General features: G+C 38.1%; 1 protein-coding gene across 2 annotated transcripts in view; it reads right to left on the reverse strand.

Moving 5' to 3' along the window:
* LOC146003090 (oxaloacetate tautomerase Fahd2a, mitochondrial) overlaps positions 1–14,020 on the reverse strand; it is a 68,080-nt gene extending 54,060 nt beyond the window's left edge. The window contains exon 1 of one of the 2 annotated variants that reach the window (XM_083141260.1): positions 13,336–14,018. In XM_083141260.1, the coding sequence (XP_082997386.1) occupies positions 13,336–13,706 (371 nt within the window). In that variant the 5' untranslated portion in view covers positions 13,707–14,018. Of the gene's footprint in view, positions 1–13,335 lie in introns of both variants that reach the window. The other variant, XM_083141261.1, reaches the window with a different exon arrangement.
* Positions 14,021–16,290: the final 2,270 nt, after the last annotated feature.

Here is a 16,290-nt window from a genome sequence, read left to right on the forward strand (position 1 = left end):
AGACGAGTACGACAAGGATGCTGCCTATCGCCTACTTTGTTTAATATTTATTTAGAAGATATAGTGAAAACTTGTTTCCAGGGCACAGGAGGTGTCAAATTAGGAGGAAGAAGAATAAACTGCATAAGATTTGCTGATGACATGGCATTATTCGCTGAGGATGAAATAACCATAAATAGTATGTTAGAAGAGTTAAACAGCAGCTGTGAGCAGTATGGGATGAAGATTAATGTAAAGAAGACAAAGGCAATGGTTATAGGACGGAAACTAAGGAATATTAATGTGAGAGCAAACAGTGAAAGAATCCAGCAAGTGGATAGCTTCAAGTACCTCGGATGCACTATAAGCAGTGACATGAGCTGCAACCAAGAAGTGAAAATGAGAATCGCAATAGCAAAAGAAGCTTTCAATAGAAGAAAAAATGTTTTTTGTGGACCCATGGACATAGGTCTAAGGAAGAGATTAGTGAAATGTTTTGTGTGGAGTGTAGCACTATATGGTGCAGAAACCTGGACGTTGAGAAGAAATGAAGAGAAACGACTCGAAGCTTTTGAAATGTGGACATGGCGAAAAATGGAGCGTGTAAAATGGACGGACAAGGTAAGAAACGAAGCCGTACTGAAAGAGTTGGTGAAAAAAGATCTATACTGGAGACCATCAAGAAGAGGAAAAGAAACTGGTTAGGACACTGTCTAAGAAGAAACTGCCTGCTAAGAGATGCCTTGGAGGGAATGGTTGAAGGAAGAAAAGTCCGTGGAAGAAAGAGATATCAGCTTATGGATGATATTAAATTAACTGGGTCGTATGCTATTACGAAGCGTAAGGCAGAGAACAGGGAAAGCTGGAGATTGCAGTGAAAAACCTGCCAATTAGGCAGAAAACAATGAATGAATGAATGAATGAATAATAAGGTAAGACCACGGAAAGAGCTGTTTCAAGTACCGAGAGCTCAAACAAAGTCAGCCAATGCAGCACCCACTCGGAGAATGTGTAGGTTATATAACGAAATTGCAAAGACATGTGATAAGATAGACATCTTCCAAAGTTTTCGAAAATTCAAAAGGGAAACAGAAACTTATTTCCAAAGCCAGACTTAACTTTGTTTATTAGTTCAGTCTCTTTATGTACAGGCGTAGAATCCATCCTATTTTTCTTTTTTCTTTTGTGTTATTTACTAATTACTGTCATTACATCTATATATCATAGTTTTTAAATGTAAGGTGAAGTACATATGTTTTTCCTTGGTTATTTTCTTGGTTATCATGTGTAAGTTCTAACCCAAACTGTCAGGTTAATACTTTATACTTCTCTTTCATATCTAATCTTATATTATTTTTTATATTACTGTAACACATATTATCATATTATTGTACTTTTTGAATTCTTCTGATTGCATATTTTGTGTACCAAACAGTGTTATAATTTCATACCAACAAGACACTGTAAATGGGCATTTTCCTGTAGTGTCATGTCTTTAAATAAATAAATAAATAAAATAAATAAATAAGATAACACAAATAACCGTATAAAAACTATATATTATGTCCGCGTATGAAAGTCACGGATTACTACGTCTACGTAAGCTACGGTCACGCAATTGATTAATGAAGTTAATCAAGATCAAATAAATCTATACAACAGTGGCCTATGCTGAATCGAGGATATGGACTATTTGCTATGACACCTGGTCCTAGGCTATGGAGCAAGAGAGAAGACTAAGACACCGTGTAAAAGTGCTTAAATACACAGGGGCGTAACTAGGTTGGGGCAGCCGCCCCCCCCAAAAAAAAAGGGAAAGGGGCCCCGAAAAGCCCGAAGACTGTAATCTCCTGACTTGTGTTTTTGTTAGACTTGCCCGCAGCAGGCAGATTATAGTGACGTGTGAAGCACAAAGCTGGTGGTTTCGTTCAGTTGCACGTCTGCAGTAATATGAATATGTTCTATATTATGAAATTTTGTATGTGGTTGAGTGTAAGAAAAGGCATGAGCCTTAATCTCCGCCACAAATAAATAAATAAAACCATTCCAGATAAAATTTGTTAAACGAAAGGCGTCCGGGTTATGCAGAAGTTCAACTAGTTGGCATAAAGCACATCCGCTGGGTGAATACTCTACACCTGTCAGCTGTGGAATTCACAGCATGGGTACAATCTTCGAACTCACCTATGGAGAAGCGTGATCTTCGATTGAAAGACACCTCTGCGGGTGGTCAACAGCGAAAGTTTGCCATTATATCTCGTTCACAAAGAAGCCACAGAAGCAGGGGATACGGGACCAACGCTCACCCTGCGTTTGGGACAATTTTCTCACATTTCTTTGCATAAACCAGGCTGGGATAAATGTGGCATATATAGGTCGATCATGACAAAAACCTGAATGGATATATACATACATAGTATATGTATACACACCATGGCCGTAGGCAGGAAAAATTTTTCGGTGGGTTCACTCATAATTGTTCCCATTATAACGGTCAAATATTGAGTGACAAGTAATTAATCTAATTGCCCGTTAGTAGGAATTAATTGCAATTGGTAATATTAATATCCGTCGCGAATACAGGTGTCTAGCGACTGTCTTAGCCAGCACTAGCTTGCTCAACCACCGTTTTTCGCCCGAATTCGGATTTACATGCATTCTTATGGGAATAGCAAGAAAAATGCAACTTCTAAACCAATGGACCGAATTGGATGAGAATTTAACCAGCGGAAGACCACATCATGAAAGTACTGATTCCAAGATTTGAGCCTTATCAGAACAGAACTACGGGAGTTATGAATTATTAAAGATTCATCGCTGAATTGAAAGGGAGACGCTACCCTACTGAGTTGGCCTTGCTTTCCGTGACTGATACAATAGCGGAAGATTTAGCCTAATCTCTGTGCGAAAGGCTGCTACCAGAGGTTAAGGACCCGAGTGAGCGTTGACCAGGATAGGAGGACAACGGTCAAAGCACCAGAAACAATAAACAAGCACCTGATCATAGAGGGTAGTGCGTCACCACGTTCAAATCTGGAATAAAAGGGATGATTTGGAATAGCGAGACACAGTTTGCCTACAATCGCCACCGGAGTGTGAGCTACGCGCGACCTAGCTGCGAGTTGCAAGCGGACCCGAGGTCTGGATTTGTTTTCCTCGAGTGAGTGTTTCAGAGCCATGGAGTAGAGCAGAATAGAACCAGTGGGTCGTTTTCCCCCTCGCCGTCAACGCATCCGTGCACATACGTGTGGTTATGTGAGAATATCGTCAGACACGTCCACCTGTGTCAATCGTCCGAAACAACGTCCTAAGTAGTAAAAGTTAATAACATTTGATATCCATGTGAAACCGCGAATGGCTCACCGCGTATGTTCGTCTCATCGCCCAAGCCACGTATCTGTACTTACGAGTGACCGCGAAGAACTGACCTATTTATGTTAACAGCAAACAATAGTTCATTGAAGTATATTTATACCTTCAGAAAAGATAGAAGGGGTTCGCACAAGGAACAATTATTCACTTTATACTTAAAATCCTAAACGATAAATTGTAGTAGGCAATGTAGCCAAGACATAGCAAGAGTATGGTCAAAGTATTAATTAATCTAACCTTTGTAATTGTCATATTGTCGCCATATGCCATGGAATGAGAGTATGAATGTGAGATCGAGTGAAAGAGGGCAAGATGTACTGTCTATTTATATGTGCTTTAATATATGTGTATATTCAGAACCACCGTAGTATTATGTAACGTCATTTCAGGTATTTAAAATCAAATCCTCCTAGGTTTATTCTCGGTAACTCCGACTGTAGGCACTTATCCTGACCGTATTATATTTCATGTAATGTTTAATTCGCCCAGCAGGTGAGGCGAGCGATTCTTCGTTGTTGCGTTGCTAAGCTCAGCTCAGTTGAGTTAGTTGAGTTAATTAGTTATTACATTAGCCCGTAACACCATGTGCGTCGCAAGAAATTTGAAAAATAGAAATAATAACAATAATAATTATAAAATAATAATAATAATAATTAAAAAATTCATAATAATAAACTATTTTTTTCCAAATGTATTATTATTATTATTATTGCTGTCCTTATATCCTTGAGGAAACTTTTCTACTTTATCCACCAGAAGTGTGAATATGCAGCACAACTGTTTGTATTATTATATTCTTGTACGTTTCATGCAGTGTGTACTGAAATGCACAGTTATTATATTTTGTTATTAAATTTTAGATACCTTCAGGAAATAGCTTTAAAAGTAAGAGAAATTTAAGTCATAAAATTTACGTTGTTTGACCATTCACAAAACTTAATTTTTGGAATTTTGAAAACTGTGGAACCAGTTATTCTCTGTATTAAATGGTAAAACATAACCTGGCGCCTGTATTGTAACCTCCATTTTTCGATCTAACGCTGTTTTTCTTTGGTTCTTCTGTTCGAATACTAACTGACTGGACTTTATTTTAGTTACAACAATAAAAATAACAAACTTTCTGCTATTTTGAAACTTGCAGTACGATGTCAATTCGGGGGAGGGGGGTTCTATGGACCAGTTCGATCCCACTTACCGACGCTGATATTGTTCCTATGTTTAACAAACAGCATTCATTATATAAAACCACAATGCACTATACAAGTAGCCTATGTGTTTTATAGGAACGCGTGACGAAGCTGGATATCCTAAGTTTGAACTCTTATCAAGGGGGATTTAAACCCATATCGAACACAGAATTAAAAAGTTGGAACGAGAATTTTGGTAAAAAAATAAAACATTCAAATGCTGACCAAGGCAATTTTTTTTATAAAAAAATATAAACTAAAAACGTAACGTTTCCACCCTCTAACAGGGTCTTCTTCAGACAAAGATTCACAATACATTGAAAGAGATCTTTATTTATTTATTTATTTAAATTTCCAGTACAGCAGAAACTATTTTAAACCGGAAAGAAACAACAGTAAAACAGTACACTAGTGTTAAATTGAACACACGAAACAAGATAAAATAAAATAAAATAAACAAAATATAAATATAAACATAAACAAGTCGAGACAGTTCCAAGGTAAACAGATGTGTTTCACAAAAGCATTACTTATATACAATTTTTTCTATGTTGGTGATAAAAGATGGATATGAACTGAATATATTGGTTTGGTTTGAGATTACATTGAACTGATTTGGTAGCCTATGAAATAGTGAACGTTGAATGAGTGAGAGTCTTGGAGTTGCAGTGTGGAAAGTTTCCTTGCTCCGTGTTTTGTGTCTAGGCACTCTGAGGGAGAGTTCGTGGAGTGGGATGCTGCATCTTAGGTTTCCATTAATTATCTTATGTAGTAAATTCATATCTGCAACGTATCTACGTGATTCTGGAGTATTTATGTTTAAGTTTATAAGCAGATCTCTCTTAATAGGTAGGTGTCTCAGGGCCGGCACTCTATATCGAACGATGGATAGGAAAAAGCTGAGAACATTGTCGATCTTGGAGGTATGAGAAGGGGCAGCTATGTTCCAGATGGGTGAACATTATTCTAGAATGGGGGACACAAAAGTTTTGAAGTAAATGGAAAGTGCTTTCGGGTTATGGATTTCGGTGAATCTGTAAAGTAAGCCTAGCATACGCATTGCCTTTTTTGTGATGGTTGATATGTGATTATCGAAAGTTAGTTTAGAATCTATGAGGATACCTAGATCTCGGTGTTGTGCTTCTTTTGTTAGAGTGATGTCGGTGAGTGTATAATTACCTTCAAGAATGTTTTGCTTCAATGAAATTGTTATGTAAGAGCATTTCGAAGGGTTTGTGGTCAGTTTCCATCGCTTACACCATTCAGAGAATCTATTTATGTCATTTTGGAGAAGTTGCATGTCTGATGGTTGTTTTATTTCTCTCATAATCTTGCAATCATCAGCGAACATTAGAATTGTGCTTGAGATGGGGGAATTAAAGAGGTCTGTGAGATCATCCAGATATAATACAAATAACAGAGGGCCAACAACGCTTCCTTGCGGCACACCAGATATAACAGGAAGCCAGTTAGAATTAGTTCCAGGAAGTATAACACGTTGTTGTCTATTTCTTAGATAGTCTTTCACTATTTTTAACGTGTTTCCAGTTATATTAAATCTGTTAGCTAATTTATGCAGTAAATAATGGTGATCCACTGAATCAAAAGCTGAACAAGACCCTGTTAGAGGGTGGAAACGTTACGTTTTTAGTTTATACTTTTTTATACAATAAATTTGCCTCGGTCAGCATTTGAATGTTTTATTAACATGGAAACAAGGCTTAACAGTGTTACCATTGGGAATTTTGGGACAATCACAAGGGAATTTTCATTCAGATCCAGGAACAGCACTGGAAAGAGGACAGCAGAAGTGAAAATGAAGGGGTTGCAGGTGAGCTGCAAGAATTAAACCGGTTTCCCTCAAATTTCATAATTCAAAATGTTTGAAAATTCTAGCTCGTTCATTTCAGCATTGTCTGTCTCCCTGTTGTATTTTAGTAAAACTGAGAATAATTTTTTAAAATGGGATACAAATTTTGGTTCTGAACTTCCATTAATCCAACATGCCAGAAGTTTCGGGGGGGGGGGTTGAACCCTAACCCCCCCTAAATACGGCCATGATACACACACATAGTACACACATACAGGTTTGTCGATGCAGACTGCTTTGACACAACTTTTGGTGGGGAATTTTGTGACTGAAGTTCAAGTACGTTATCACGTAAGCAACACTGCATTGTAAATTGCCAAATAAATAATTAGTAGTAAGTATTATTATCGGGGGAAATCCAGTTCTTACACAAGGTAGTAAAGGTAAGGTTCCCCGTGCCATGAATGCATATTTAGGGGGTGTGGGGGTAGGACCCCACATATTAAGATGAAATTAAAGTTACAATTTAATATAACAGCAACACATTCGCAGCATCAAATTTCCCATGTATTTAAAACACCTGTAACAATGATGTCCGTACCAACCACAATGTCATATTTTCTATGGTATTTTACCTTTTTTAAAACATTCATTCCAACTTTAACCTTAATTGATCATATCATTTTCATTAGTTATTGTCATTCCAAAATATTTGAATTTAGAAACTGAATAATTAGCTTTTGTTAATCTGTATTAATTTTATAGTGTTAGTTCAACTTTCCTGTCAAGATACATGTTGCAGGTACAAACAAAAAGAAGTAATTTTCGATTACTCATTACAAAACTAAAAACAATATTCAACCTTTGAATTCGATACTGGGAAGACCCCACGATGGCAGGTCTCTTCATTTCTACTTTAGCTGTAAAATACTACCACATAGTTACAAACAAACTTTTATAAAAATAACACCCTCTTAATATGTTTGTTTAAATAATGTCAGGGCGGTAAAAATACTTCAATTTTATTGCGATGAAGATATTTCTCTTCATTGTATATAATTACTAACAACGTTTTCTACATCTTTAGATTATTCATGACAATGAGGATTAATGGTGATATGATGAAAGAGATTAGAAAAACAAATTGGGATAAGGCTCGAACCTAGAACCTTTGGTGTAGAGATCATTATTCTTACACTCAACATGCTCAGCCACTGAACTTAGCCAGCGGCAAACACTTTATGGCACAGTGAAACAGATTTCGTAGAAAATATAATTCGTCTTTTGAATTTAGTGAATATGAAAGAGGAAAATGTTCACTCTGGAAAGATTTTTTCTCAATCTCTTTACCATAGGACCCGATGAACACTCGTCTGAGTGAGGCTTGTCAAGATCCATCAGCGGAGAATTGTGTTTCAAGTTATCTTTTAGGTGAAGTTACAAGAAAGAGCATCAGGTAGTCCCCCCTACCGTTCCTACCTGCTTTCTGCGAAAGGGCCCACAACCGGAGCTACTAGTGGTTGTACCTTGTGGTTCACAATAGCTGAGTCTTGACCGAGGGAACAGCAGGGCAATTATCTCCACTGAGAGTCTTCTTTACGGACGGGTATACGGTGGAAAGTTAAAGCCTCCTAAACTTTTGGGTGCGTACGGAAATTACGGTGCGTATCATCCGCAAATCCCCAAATACTGTCGGATTTCTACGTTGCGTGCAAACTTTAATGACTTCGACGTATTTTTACGGTTGGGTATGCCCGTCTTTAGAAATGACTGAACTTCGGGGATCATTTGAATCACTTGTTGAAATGATACAGATATGCTCCAAGTAGATTTTAAGTGAATTCTCTGAGAATCTAAAAGATAAAGATAAACTCTATCCAAAGACTTGCCAACCGAGAGAGCTGGTTAAATATATCAATATTTCACCCGATGATAGACACAATTTGCTCAAAACTGGACAATCGTTTTAAACGCATGAAACCAGTTGTAGACACATAGAAAGTAATATAACCTTCCAGTATTCAACCCTCACTTTGACATCATTTCCTGTATTTGATGTTTTTTCTTAGGAATACTGAGTCAAAAGGTGCTCATGACCCCAACTAACCACCCTACGGTCACACCACTGCAATCTTCTTTTTTGTCGAGATCTAGAGACACTAAGCTTCGCAAAGATCCTGAAAAATTTGCAAAAAACTTTCCCAAACCTTTATTTCAGTCACAAATATTATCAGAAGTTCTTTCAAACACAAGATAAAGGACATGAATGATGTGAAAGGGCTTGCTTGTGATACACGTAGTTCATTGACTTCCAGTTATCTTTATGTGTGAACGTCTTGTTTCATGTATAGTCACCGGCAATAAAAATGGGACAACTAGAGCCTGAAATAATGGCTTTCCTACAATGCGTTATTGATTGATTTGGTGTTTTAAGTCCACTTTATGCACATTAAGGCTAATCGGGACTGGACCTACAGTTTAAATTGAGATCCGAACCACTATGTGCCTCCACCGGGTATCGAACCCGGGACCCCTTAATTACAAGACGACGACGCTACCACTGCGTCATCGGGGGGTAGGCCCCTACAATGCGTTATGCGTGTTGCCTAATTCTACGGCGATGAGCAGACTTCACTAACAACTTTATAATTTATTCTATCGCCGTAGGGATTGGCAACACACATACTGTTCCTCTCACAGGAGCAAAAGCAGAGACTTTTCTAAATATAAAATTGTAAAAACCTATTTACATAATGCTATGAGTCAGGAACGTCTCAGTGATCTGGCTTTACATTCAACTGAAAATTGTAGAGCCCAAAAAATCAAGTTTAGCAAAGTAATCGATGCTCTTGCGTATTTACCGTATTTGCCGTCGTATAAGACGGACAGGCGCACTTTTTTGGACACATTTTACAACAAAAAGCTTTATCACTTTCAAATATAATGTAACATAGGTCTACTTTCGAAAAATAACTTACCTAATCTAACCAGGAAAGAATATCTACAGTCATGGACATACGTATTCATACAAAGGCATTGTCTGAATGAAACATGTTATTATACAAAGAAGACCGTAAAGGCAAGTCAAGTCTGTAGCACATATGCTCCATTGGAATGGCAAGTATAGAAACGCAAAGCAATTGTGTGCATACAATTGAAATTGTCATGAGAAATGTGGGTAATCCTTAGAGAAACTGCTTTCTGGATGGTCATAAGTATTCATACGCCAGGTTATAAACCCCAAAAAAAGTTCCTCAAACAACCGTTTCCATCATTCAGTGCCAGATATTTGTTTACTGCACTTGCACCTGGTGTTGGCGTGCTGCAGGAAGTCAAATGGGCCGCAAAGGGAAAGAAAATACGATCGAAGAGAGGAGAATTATGATATCATTATACCACAATAAGAAATTATATTCTGAAATCGCAGACATAGTTGCGTCTGCGACTGTGCAAAGTGTCATCAAACGATATAAAGACACAAAAGTGCTGATAAATAGGGAAAGGGTTGGGCGTCCTCAGAAACTTACTTCGAGAGAGAAACAAGGACTGTTGAGAATGATCAAGAAAATCACAAAATCAACATCGTCAGCAGTGTCGGCACATGTTCACGAACACCTGGGAAAACAAATGTTCTCGAGAAGTATTAGAAGGCTTTTCAACCGAGCAGGGTACAGAGCTAGGGTACCTAGAAGGAAGCCATACATCAGTAAGAAGAACAAGAAAGCCAGATTAACATTTGCAAAGGAGTGTGTTAGTAAAAGTTTGGACTTCTGGGATAAAGTGTTGTTTACGGACGAGAGTAAATTTAATATTATCCATAGTGATGGTAGAATTTTGGTGTGGAGAAAGCCCAATACTGAGCTTGAGCCTCGAAATCACTTGGCTACAGTTAAACATGGAGGTGGTGGCGTTATGGTCTGGGGCTGTATGTCAACTCAGGTGTTGGAGAACTCGTCTTTATTGAGGGAACTATGGATAGATTTGTCTATTTGGATATTCTGAAGATCAATTTGCAGCAGAGTATCGATCATTTGGGTCTTGGAAATGAATTTTACTTCCAGCAGGACAACGACCCTAAACATACAGCCGAGATTGTCCGCCTTTGGTTGTTATATAATACTCCCACACACTCAAAACTCCACCTCAGTCCCCCGACCTAACCCCATTGAACATGGAGCCATTTGGAAACCAGACTCCGAAAACATGACATAACAAGCAAGAATAGACTGAAAGAGGTCATTTTGCATGAGTGGCATAATATTACATCTGAAATAACCACGCCTCTTGTTCATTCTATGCAAAAGAGACTGACAGCTGTTCTCCATAACAGAGGAATGCATACTAAATTCTGACGACATGGTATTTGTTTCTTTCTTTTCTTCAAAGTGAACTTTTATGTTGGTGTATGAATACTTTTGTCCAGCCAAAGAAGCGGGTATTGGGAATGTATTGTATTTTATTTTTCTACAAGAAGCATCTGATATTTATTTTTGTTGCCAATATATCGTTTGGTGCATACATGGTAAGGCATTACCAGTTTTGACTTCCTTATTGTTTTCCTAGCTGCTGCAATTCGTCCTTTCTTCCTTTCAGTTCTACTGTATGATTACTTTTGTCCATCACTGTACATTTTACTCTTCTTCGCCACACACCGATAGGAAATGGTCTATCGTAGAACAGAGAAAATTTCCAGAAATGGAAGTAATCAAAAACTGAGTATCGGCGTGTAAGACGCACCCTGTTTTTCAGACTTATTTTTAAAGGAATAGTTATAATTATGTATTACAATAATTGTAATTATAAAATTATTATACGCCGGCAAATACGTAATCATTAATCTTAATTTCTTAGTGAGGTACGTTCTTACATCAAGTATGCTAAAATTAAGCATTTTTGTATTCGTAGATGCAGCCACTTTATAGCAGTAACCAGAGGCCCCATTAAAGTAGTTTGCTCCGGTGTCCCCCATTAGTCTCGTTACGCCCCTGTAAACACATCGATTTTGCTAGTTCTCTGTCTTCAAGGATTTGACATGCCATGCCATTGCCAACGACAGCCAAGGTTACAAATGACTAAAATATCGGGTTCCTAACACCGTTATCAATTTATCACCAATGAACAGTTTTGCAGATTCTAATCTCTGGGCTTCAGGCTTTTCAGATAACATGGCTTGACTCCTGCCACGATCTGTGTTCACAGCGAATATTAGTAAACCACTCACTTTCAATTTTCCAAGGTCTCGAATAATATCGTCATTAGAACCGCAAAATAATGATAATGAAATCAAATAACAATACTGAAGGCATATAGCCAACAATCAGACTGGCTTATATTGTCGAAGAAACCCGTATAATCTATCTAATGAAAGAAACAGTTTTACCTCAAAACTAGATTTCAATCGATATAACAACAATTAATTAGAGAAGAGAAGATTTTTAAAATCAATGAACGTACAGTTAAAAAAGGGGGCACTATGCTTTATCTTACTACCACGCATTGTTGGCGCCAAGGGGACTTGTTTTCATTATTTTACTTCGCCTTTTGTGTCACTTTTGACTATTTTGCGAAGATGGAGATGAGTGATGACATGATGAAATTGATGATTGGAACCCGGGACCCCTGGCGTCGTAGTGCGATGTGCTAACCACTCCGCCACGGGTGCTTGTGAAAGAGTCTTCCTTGTCGCACAACAGTTTTGCTACCTTGTGTTCTGACGTCAGACGAGGAATGCCTACGAGGTTAGGTTAGGTTAGGTTAGGTTCCATTAGCATAAATGCAATGAAAAATTATTATTTAGGCTGAGAACTAAACATAGCTAGCCTAACCTAACAACGTAGGCATTTAGCCTAAAATTAAAAAGCTTTCTTCCGTAACGTCAGAACACAAGGTTGCTCAAGTGTTGTGCGATAAGTGAGACCCTTTGTGAAGGACTGTCAAAGGATTTGAGTGGGCCATTTCTTCAAAGGAACAATGCATTTCGAAATTCACGGTATGGTTATCATTTGATGCAAACAAAGATTTCAGATCAAAAACTATTAAAGTTTAAATAATAGAAAAACAGATATTCAAATGTATGAATGAAACATTTGTTCAACTTTCGGTTCTTTAACTTCTCACGATATAGCAATAATTAAAAATTCTACACTAATTGACAGAATAATGTGTTAATGGGAAATATAGAAAAACCGTTAGTAGAGCGCCCTCCTAAAGGTTCCAATCATATTCATCTTTATCTACATAGCCTACATCGACGTCTGGAAGGAAATTAAATAACGACCTAAAATTATTATTTCACACATACGCTGATCACATCACCCCCACCTTCGGCCGTGATCAAGAAAGTGTGGGGCCCCAACTCCAAACCCGTATACGCCTTCATGGCGTGGTGCAAAGCACAGGGGAGCACTTTTACCTTTTTACACATACAATTCATTTCATTTACAGCCATTTATGTTAATTATTGTAAGTGCGTTTCAGGAACATTATAGCTACAATTTGAAGGACTATTTTTGAGGGGACAACGGTATTATGGGGAAAACTATGGCTTATTTGCAACCTCCCCTCTCTCCTTCCCCGGACAAAAATACCTTGCTTGCCCCTCCCTGGAAGAAACTCTGCGGACGGCCATTTCTATATACTTTCATTTTATTTTTGCCACGAAACTTGACAGGGTGGGTTAGCCTGAAGCCTGAGCATGGCCCACCCTTGGCGCCGCACCTGAGCATTAATGGTGTGAAGGGATCGCTCCATATACGTAGTTGCAAAATATGCTAAAGCAATTATGTACCCATAAGTGTATACTTACAAAAACAAGAAATAATAGAACGAGTCAATATGAATTAGACTAAATAAATATATATAGATAGTTCCTTTTTCGATGATATAAACATCACACTCCTCACAATAACCTCATAAGCAGCTCTACAGTAGATTCAGATCATTGAGGCGCCTATGCTACCACGGAGACAGATTTATGTTAGTACTTACCGTTTCGTCCTTGTTAAAATATCCTCAGTCTCATTTTTCTGCAAGAACTCCAATAAATTGTTTGGTATCGAATGGTCAACGCCACTAACATCTACGATATCTCCTTCTGGCTGCAATTGGATGCCTAGCTTCGGCTGGCCTTTTGAAACTGTAAACTGCACAAACCTCATTTGAAGCTTCGTAGACGTGGAGAACGAGAAACGTTGGTTTACACTTGGCACATTCACTCTCAGAATCGCGTACAAACAAGCACGCGACCTAGTAACGAGATAAGCATTATCTTTGCTGACACTACGCAAATACAAGCCCGTGCCACAAGAAAAACGACGAATTTTTTCTACCTGGAACTTGAACAAGCGTTTCATTGGCATTTTTCAAGAGATCCGATTGTGCGTTTGTGAATAATAAATACCGGCACACGATTTTCCTCCTTCCTTCGCTGTTATTACGTAAGCGTTACTGCTTGAACCAAACGCTCATGTGTCACCGTGTCACTCCCAACCGTAGCGCTTCTGCTAACTGCACGTGCTTGACAATATCGGCTTCTTATGTTTCTCTTTTCTCATTGGTCTCGCTACGAACTTTCCCAGCGGTGACACATAAAGTATGCGTAATCGCTTGCTTTCGTTTACGGTGTAGTTTGGATGATCGTCGTTTCACAAGGTCTGCGTTGAAGCAGAACCAGTCTAGCACTAAAAGTAGAAAGTTTCCGGAATACAGCGCGTGGTCCTCATGAGGAAGTAGATTCGCAGCCAGGAAAAGCAAGTTCGCGGTTTGTACGGGACTGTCCCTATCTCCACTCTGGATGGACTTAATCATCCTTACGTAGTACGGGAAGGGCCAGTCCTAGGTTGGTCGGGGCCTGGGGGCCATACATTATAGGTGGAGTGTATATAGGATGACCATAATATTTTGACTCAAAAAGCGGACGTTTCAAGGAAGTCAGTTTAGCCCTCGTAAAAAATCGCTAGTCATATCATTATATTATTATTTGTTATGATATTGATCACATAAATGATACATTATGAACAACAAATAAAATACTGCTCCCGATATCAAAAGGTTGCATGGGCGTATTTAGGTAGGGGCTAAGGGTGGCTAAGCCCCCCCTCCACAACCAGACATTAGGCTCCCCAAACGCATGCGACATATCTATAAAATAATAAGGAAAGAGGAAGTGCACATAAAAATTAGAAAATTCTCATGAGACTTCCATGTGTTAATCTTGTGATGTCAGTCACGCATTCAGAAAGAATTTCAAAGTATGTCCTGATGTAGAACACAATCAAATTTGAAGTGCATGCATCTTTATATGGGGACCAAATGTTCCGGACAAAATTTCGAACAAAATATATCACCGTTATTTCTTTTGATCTCCCACCGTTGGACAGCACGGCGTTGCATCCACTGTTTACATAAATGTAGCCTTTCAACAATGAGCTCCTACAATTGTGCTTTTTCGAACATGAAAAGAGATATCGTCATTGTAGAGACTTGAACAGAATAGCAATCTTGATAGGAAAAAGGCGTCAGTTCAAAGAAGTGAATTTAATTTTTGTGGATTTGTATTACCTGCGGGACATTTAAAGATGTAGGCTTAAATATCGCGTAAATGTATCGCAATCCTGTAGAAGCTATTCAATCGCGCGTAATTGCTTTATTAAGTGGTCACTACAGTTCATTGGAGAAATACTCTGTTCCAAGTCTTTGTGTACGTTGCACCGCGTCAGCAATATATATGCAGATGCGCGGGATTTATTTGAAATTTCATTGTACGAAGGTGGTGCAGTTGAAAGTTGTGTTCAACTCTCCTGGTAATGTGTGAATCTTGTGGATCGCTTCTAGGGATGCTTGGAATCTCAGGTAAAAAAAAGAAAAAAGAAAATGAGGACTAAAAGTGGTAAACGTTGTAAGTGCCAAAGTCGAAAGTGTTGTGAAATCGCATCGTTCCGCACATCAGCCCGTACGAACGTTCACACTAGTGACCTCTTTACACGCCCTTTGAACTACTTAGAGGGCTACCAGCCACTTTTCACGTTTACCACATTATAAAGCATGGCACATTTCACAGTTTAACGTGGAAAACTGTGTTTGAAATATTGTGGCACTTACAGCGTTCACCAATTTTAATCAAATATCTATCTCTTGGAGTCTCAGGATAAATGGATTACTGTGGAGGTTAGATGAAGATTATTTGTTGTTTCAAGTAACCCAGAGGAAGATTATCGTGGAGGGATACGTGCTTATGCTGGTTATATAACAAGAACAATTCTTAATCATCTTTTGGAGATTTGAAATTATCGGAAAATCATTCTTTGATGTATTGCTCATACTGATTGTGAAATTAAGGTACAGATGACAGAATGATCATTCCTTTTAATAGCGACTTTAGTAATAGTAAAATTCAGGAGTCGACAAACAGGATTAGACTATTGAATTTGAGAAAGAAAATTAAACAATTCACAGCGAAAGTGATCAAACGTGCTTCAAATGTCATATTTGGTGTTCTTTTTAATTTACCTGCCCAAGGTTATATGAAAGTTGTTTGGTCGACGATCCTCAGAAATAAAAATTAAATCAGAAATCGCACCATTGGTAGGTGATCATTTTCAGTTGACGTAGATTTATTACATACCTATAGAAGACTGCTAGTGTCTTCAGCTACAGATGAACTGTCTGTCTTTTCCCGCAACGAGATGTATTAAAACATGGCCAAGGTCAACTATGGGTAAGACAAATTTTCTTCCATATCACTATTGAACATAGAAAGGGGAATTGTAGTTGACAGAGATTTTTTCAGGAATTTATGCAGATGAGCAAGAAATAGAGCACTTCTATTGAAGTTTAAATAAGACAAATACGTAATTTGTGTAATATCTTATTAAAGTTTTTTTGACGAATCTAGTCGCAAGTGATTCTCAGTTGTAGTAAAATTAGGAATGCGAAGCTTCGTTG

The sequence above is a fragment of the Lepisma saccharinum genome, chromosome 19, assembly GCF_977018435.1.
Source record: "Lepisma saccharinum chromosome 19, izLepSacc3.1, whole genome shotgun sequence".
NCBI lineage: Eukaryota > Metazoa > Arthropoda > Insecta > Zygentoma > Lepismatidae > Lepisma > Lepisma saccharinum.